General features: G+C 36.3%; 2 protein-coding genes across 2 annotated transcripts in view; both read right to left on the minus strand.

The window, feature by feature from the left end:
* Window positions 1-4,799: 4,799 nt before the first annotated feature.
* Window positions 4,800-5,753, minus strand: LOC102848672 (olfactory receptor 5L1-like). The gene has a single exon (XM_006902318.1). The coding sequence runs from the start codon at window positions 5,751-5,753 to the stop codon at window positions 4,800-4,802; it is 954 nt and encodes a 317-aa protein (XP_006902380.1).
* Window positions 5,754-5,796: 43 nt separating this feature from the next.
* LOC102849082 (olfactory receptor 5L1-like) overlaps window positions 5,797-7,325 on the minus strand; it is an 18,092-nt gene continuing 16,563 nt past the window's right edge. The window contains exon 2 of the mRNA XM_006902319.1: window positions 5,797-5,804. Within this exon, the coding sequence (XP_006902381.1) occupies window positions 5,797-5,804 (8 nt within the window). The remainder of the gene's footprint in view (window positions 5,805-7,325) is intronic.

Below are 7,325 nucleotides of genomic sequence, written 5' to 3' on the forward strand. Positions count from 1 at the left end.
CACACCTTAGTCTCCAGAGAGACACCATAGCTCTTCACTACTTTGGAGAGGTCCCTAACAGCAGACTTTCCCATCGCAATACATCTTTTAATTTCCTGGCTACTGGTGCCGAGAGGATTGACTATGGAGCCAAGCAAACTAAAGCTGTGAACAATCTCAATCTCTTCACCATGCACCCTGATGCTGCCAATTGGCCCAGTGGTGAGAATCTTTGTCTTCTTGACATTGAGCCTCAATCTGTATTGGAGGCTGCAGTCCTTGACCCTCTGTAGCTAGCGCTTCAGGTCGTCCTCATTTTCAGCAAAGACGGTTGTGTCATCTGCATATACCAACAAATGATTTTTCAATATGGACAATTACTTTTAGCAGTTCAAATTCACCAGATACTCTGCTGGAGAAGTACTCTCCTGTACCCGTCAGATCCAATTTGACAGTACACACACAAAAAATAATAAAATTAACTTTTTAAAAAAAGAAAGTTGCTTTTAGTTATATCCAGTTATTTCTACTCTTCTTATAGGGAAATATGGCAAAAAAAATTCAAAATGGCTTATTTTTCCATCCTCTGAGTTGTTCCTACTTTTTATTATTGTCTCCATTCTACAGCTCTGTAAATGTTAGCGAATCAGTAGCAATGCAGAAGGCCCTTGTCCATATTGTTGCTGTGAATTGTTGCCGTGGAGTCAATTACAGCTTACCTTGTGAATTACAGAGAGACGTATCATCCTATCCTGCACAATCCTCATACTCTCCACCACATGCAAGCCCACCTTTGCAGTCACTGTGTCAAGAGGCACATTTTGGAAATTGTGGATTTGGGAAATTGTGCAATTGTGACTTGTGTGATTGGAAAAAGCTAGTCTTATCTCTATTAATAAATTTGTGGATTTCTGATGGATAAAACTGTGCTCCATTGAATTTCCCTTTTTGGCAATTGTTCATGCCTGTTCCCCAATTTATTGAAGGATTTTATTAAATTTGTATAACTTTCATAAAACTTTGTATTACATTTAGAGTAAATAAGCAGATTATAACTCTCAGAAGAGCTATTCTCTCAGTATAGAGAAATAATATATGATGTGTTGTTGTTGTGTGTTGTTAAATACTGTTGAGTAACAGGTGGCTCATAGTGACTCTATGAAAAAAAGTCCTGGACATCTCCTGTATAACTTTTAACCTTTCTCTAGGTTCATAGGATTTCCGGGCACAAGCTATTGTGAAAATGGATGCCACTCCTGATTCCAATGTATAGATACAGCAATGGTGATTGTATATATCACTTAAAATGTATTTTTCCAATCTTCATTGTTTCTAGCTAGCTATATGAATACTAGACTAGTATGTGATCATAACATTTTAATTTTTTAAAAATTTTCAGTGTACTTTAACTCTCACAACTTTTTAACATAATTAAGACTGATTGTTTCTCAATTTTGTGAAAAGGAAACCTGTAATAATTGTTCAGTGGACTAGCCCCAGGTTACATGGTTTTATGACAAAAAAAGTCAGAGTAAAGCTTTGGAGATCTATATCAGTGAGTCAAGATGTTCTCCAATAAGTAGAGAACTTAGAATCCTTAGGTTCCCAGGCTATTTAAACAGTTAACACTGGACATTGGGCTACTACGAGAAATGCTAAGATATGCACACATCAAAACTTCCCTCAAGCCTTCCTGTAGATGCCTGGAAAGATGTCAGTTTTGACAATTTCCTTCCCAAAGTCTACCTCCTTAAAAATGGTATGAAATGGTTTGACTATGAACACATTGACCCGCCATGAATCTTAAGCCATTCAATGGCAACTAGAGTACATTCAGTCTGAGTTTTGTTTCAAGACTGCAGTGTCCTAAGAATGTATTGTTATGGTAGTAGCTGGAAATAACATGAAGATTCACAATTTCTCCTGTTCTAGGCATATTTCCACTCTAGATATAAAATTTCTTTCTGAAAAAGAAGTAGTAGGAGACGATCTTCTAGAATTCTATTTAACTATGATTTATTTATGATTCTTTTAAAACTACTTACCAAATTAATATTGTTCTTTCAACCTTCTTACTACACTGCTGTCAGCCTCAGTTAATTTTCTGTTGAAAAAATCAAGTGTGCCACTTAAAAAATATCCATTTCATTGCACCATTGTTCATAATTCATTTGGGACAAGTTTTCTGTATTCATAGGAAAATATTTGCCTCCCACAGGAAGGCTTGGTTCCTTAGGAGAATGTACAGTTCTTTTATGTTTTGCCTTGAGTCTGTTGAGATCATCTTCCTAACCAAACATCAGTTCTTAGGGGCTTATATTCTCATATGTAACTCTCAAAGGGAAAATCCTTGAAAGTAATTAAGTATTTGGAACCATGAGATAGTTAAATGCAAAATAAATCATCTAATACATTTTTCTATATTTTTAAGTATGTCAAAGATATTTGGATTTTCAAAGTGGCAAAATGTTGAACAGAAAATTGGACTGTTAAATTTCTTCCTTAAATTTATTTAAACAGATAAAAAATAAATGAAAATCTATTAGAATATTCTCTGTAAAGGGATAGCTTAATGATCAGGTGCAAGCAAATATATCTAGGTATCCATTTAGAGATAGAAAGGAATTGAGATACAGTACATCAGAGAACCATCTGTGAATGGAGGTGATAGCTCTATTGTATATGATTCTCTCTCTTTATTCAAACAACACTTTTATATTGTGTGTACGTAAGGTTATACATTGTTTTAAGAACAAAACAGAGACAAGGAGGTAGTTTCAACTAAGCTTTGAGGATTTAGTATAGTTCAGAATAATAAATGAAAGGCAAAGTTAGACAAAAACCAAAACAATATCATGGTGATAGGAGAGTTTGTTAAAAGCTCAGAGACTTTGGGATGAGATCTATATAGCATGTGGTATCCAATGAGGATGGAAGTAGGTAGAAAGGAATATATGATTCAGGCAAATTACTTTAAATGCCAATTCAAGCTTCTTTAACACAGGCCAGTTTAATAATGAAGGTTTCTATAAGAAAGCCCTCCAAATTTCTCCTAATTGTGAAGAGATTGAGATTGTTAACAAGTTTAATCTGCTTGGCTCCATGGTCAACACTCTTGGCACTCGTAGACAGGGAATAAAAAAAACGTATTGCAATGGGAGTCTGTTAGGGACCTCTCTAGGGTAATGAAGAGCAATGGTGTTACTCTGGAGACTAAGGTGTGCCTATACAGGCTATGGTCTTTGCAATCATTTGTTATGCATCAGAGAGTTGGACAATGACTAGAAAGGATTGAAGAAGAATTGATGCCTTTGAGCTGTGGTGCTGGAAAAGAGTATTGAGCGCACCATGGACTGCCAAGAAAACAAACAGATTTATCCTACAGAGGGTTAAAGCAGGCTGCTCCTTGGAGGCAAGGATTCTGGGGCTTCGTCTGACATACTTTGGACATGTTGTAAGGAGGGACAGGTCCTTGGAGAGGGACAACATGCTTGGGAGGTTGGAGGGACAGTGCAGGAGGGGAAGGCCTTCTATGAGGTGGATTGATTCAGTGACTGGGGTAATTGGGATGGGTGTGTCAGAGGCAGTGCGGTTGGCACAGGATAGAATAGGGTTTAGGGCTGTTGTACATAGGGTCGCTATAAGTCGCAAGTAACTCAACGGCACATAACAACAACAGCAATTACAAATTTAAGTTTTATGACCACTGGAACTTGGAGAGAACAAATTTTCTTTTCTTTCAAGCAAACAACACTGAGGTATTCAGTTCAAAAGTCATAGGAATCCATAATAGAATAAAAACTTGAAAAATTTTGTACACAGTAAAACAACTTTAAGAAAATCAGAAACTTGGGGGGAAAGACGTCAAAGGCATGATATACAAAAATGTTTATTGTCACATTATTTGCAATAGCAAAGACGTAGAAACAATTGAGGATACATCCACAAATCACTGGATAGAGAAACTGTGGTACAGCCACAGAATGGTAAACTATGGAATAATGAAAAACAATGAAGAATTCTTGGAACATTGTATGACATGCATGAGTCTAGCAAATGTTGTAGTTAATGAGTCACCCACAAAAGGACAAATATTTTATAAGACCACTATTACAGAAAGCGAAAGAAATATTTAGACACACAGACCCCATACTAATATGATTACGAGGCAGGCAGAAAATAGAAAATAAATTAATGGATAATAAATACTTATCAACAAGTGAATAGAAAGACATGAAATGAACAGATAATCAGATACTGTAAGTACTGCAGTTAATGTTAAAGAACGAAATGTAATGAATGATTGAAAAATTATGCTTTGTAAACTTCCATTCAAATCACAATTTTAAAAAAACGAAGTGAATCACAGAGGAAAAAACCAATAGTTCCACTAGACTTTTGGAGTCTATGAGTTATACAACAGTATATTCATTTCCTGGAAGAAAAAGGAAGTAAATATAATAAAAATAACTACTTGCTTTTAAAGCATTAGAAGGACCTGTCTCTTTATTTCCACTTTTTTAGGAAAAATCACTGTTATAAGAACAAATTCAAAAATGAAGCTTAACAATAACACTTCATTCGTAAACTTAATCAAAACACTCAAGAGAATGGAAGAACAAGATAGAGTTTTAGGGCTGTTGTACATAGGGTCACTACAAGTCACAGAAGACTCAATGGCACACAAGAACAACATATTTTATTCTATATTCTATATTCAAATTTTAAGATAATTCTTCAAAAATTAATGGACAAAAATCATGCTTGTTACTTTTGATCAATTAGTTTTCCTTAAAGATCTTTTGAAAACCAGAGTCCAGCTAGGAAAATGAAGCCTTTGTCATTAAGTTAAATCTCACCATTTTCCTGAGAGCTTCTTTCACGTCCTTGTTCCTCAAGCTATAGATCAGAGGGTTCAGCATGGGAATCACTATAGTGTAGAACACCGTGGCTACTTTGTCCATGTCTCCCGTACTGTTACCAGAGCTGGGCCGGCAGTAAATGAACAGGATTGTTCCATGAAAGACAACAATGGCTGTGAGATGAGAGGCACATGTGGAGAAGGCTTTGCGTCTACCCTCAGCAGACCGCATCCTCAGGATGGTAATGAGAATAAACAGGTACGAAGCAAGAATGACCCCAATGGTGCTGAGCTCATTGAAGGTGGGCAAAATGTAGAGTAGCAGTTCATTCACAGAAACATCAGAGCAGGCAAGAGATAAGAGAGGTGGCAGGTCACAGAAGAAGTGGTTGATCACATTGGACTGATAGGATGAAATCTCAAGAGTTAAACACAAATGGATCAGAGAACATACCGTTCCACACAGGTAGCAACCAGACACTAGTTGGACACAGAGCTTCTGGGGCATGACGACCATATACAGTAAAGGGTTACAGATGGCCACGAAGCGGTCATAGGCCATTACAGCCAGAAGAATAACCTCAGTGACCGCGAACATACAAAAGAAATAGAATTGGACCATACAGCCTAAGAAAGAAATAGTTTTATCTTCGCTTATGATATTGTCCAACATCTTCGGTACAATGATGGTGGAATAGCAGAAATCTACAAAGGATAAGTGGCTGAGGAAGAAGTACATGGGGGTGTGAAGCTGAGAGCTGCTTCGAATCACAGCGATCATGCCCAAGTTGCTTATAACGGTGATGCCATAAACGAGAAGGAAGAACAGAAAGAGGAAGATTCTCAGCTCAGGGATCTCTGATAAGCCCAGCAGAATGAACTCTGTCACCATGGTGCAGTTTCGCTCCACCATGTTCCGCTATACTTCAGGTTAGGAAAAACAAAGGAATTTGGGGTCATTCGCCTAGGAGAGTACAAATGTTTTCTATAAATTTCACAAGATAATATTTATATAAAAATGTTTCTGGTGGGCTATAAATATAAGAAAAGCTCAAATGTTGAATTATGCAAAAAAGTTAAAAACCTCTGTAGATCTGACTGATTAAAAATAATTTTCAACAGGAGGATTCAATGACTGTCAGAATTTGTTTCCACAAAATAGATTGAAGATTGAAAGGATCTGTCCAGTTAGTTGATTTCTAGACCTCTGACTTTGGTCCAGTGTCAGGTTTCGCAAGTGCATAGAATCCCTGAGGGGAAAAATAATAATTAAAAGAAATGTTGGCTGCAGCTGCTTTGACCCAGTTTAGTTGTTATGTGTGTTTTCCATTAACAAACTAATATAAATATGTGGAAATTAGACACTCGGTGTTCTTGAGATCAGTGACTTGATAATCTTTTTAAAAAATATTTGACAGTAGAATGGAAAAAAGATAATTAAAGCAGATAATAAAAGCATTAGTCTTTTGAGTTTATTAGATTAACCAATGATCTTATTAACAATAAGATCACTTATCCTTGCTAATTATTGTCTAAACTTTTCTAGAAAACGATGGAATAACATAATTTTAAAGCAATAATACCAAAAATGAAAAAAAAAGTGATTTTTTAGGAGATATTTTCTTCCTTATTTCTGCTGGGATAGTTTGTAGGGAGTTGTGCTGTAAACCAAAGGTGACATCTTGCTAGTGGTTCTGTTATTCTTGATAATCCATTGGAAGAGATATTTAAATAGAGTAAAAATTATGACATGTCCAAGTCTACATTACTGCAATGTTAATATATCATAATAGAAAATTATATTTTAACTATAAAAAATTGGTATTTTATTAAAGAGTTTTACAGTGTGATTGTAATGGAAACTCATGATAACTATTGAAAGCTACATAGCTAACTGTCGAATGGCTGTTGGAAACAAAGAGGTAGAGGCATGGATAGATAGAAAGACAAATATATTCTAATTTCTGCCTATTGTTGTTGTCATTGTTATGTGCCATCCAGTCACCTGGGACTCATAGCAATCCTATGTACTCATAGCAACCCTAAACCCTGTTCTGTCCTGTGCCAATCTTACTGTCTCTGACACACCCACCCCCACTACCCCAGTCACAGAATCAATCTGACTCATCGAGGGTCTTCCTCTCCTGCACTGTCTTTTTCTCCTACAGAAAATGGCATAATTACACTGATTTAAAAAGAGACAAAATAATTCCCCAAGTCCCGACAGAGTAGGTTGAGGTGAACGTTTATGTAAAGTATGTTATGTGAGTGGAAGTGGCAATCCACACTTTTTACTTAAAGACATTAGAATATTGAGGGGTGTAGCTCTCAGTCCTACCTCCTAGACTCAAAGACGGGTCTTCAGTGATAATTGAGTAAGGAAAGATGTTTATCAACAGGCACAGTCATATTTTCTTCTCATTTTGGAATATTTTCAAGAAATAGGGACAAACAGCTGTCATGAAGTCATGATTTGAATATGATC

Source organism: Elephantulus edwardii, unplaced genomic scaffold (assembly GCF_000299155.1).
Source record: "Elephantulus edwardii isolate Elephantulus edwardi_28Jun2011 unplaced genomic scaffold, EleEdw1.0 scaffold00389, whole genome shotgun sequence".
Taxonomy (NCBI): Eukaryota; Metazoa; Chordata; class Mammalia; order Macroscelidea; family Macroscelididae; genus Elephantulus; species Elephantulus edwardii.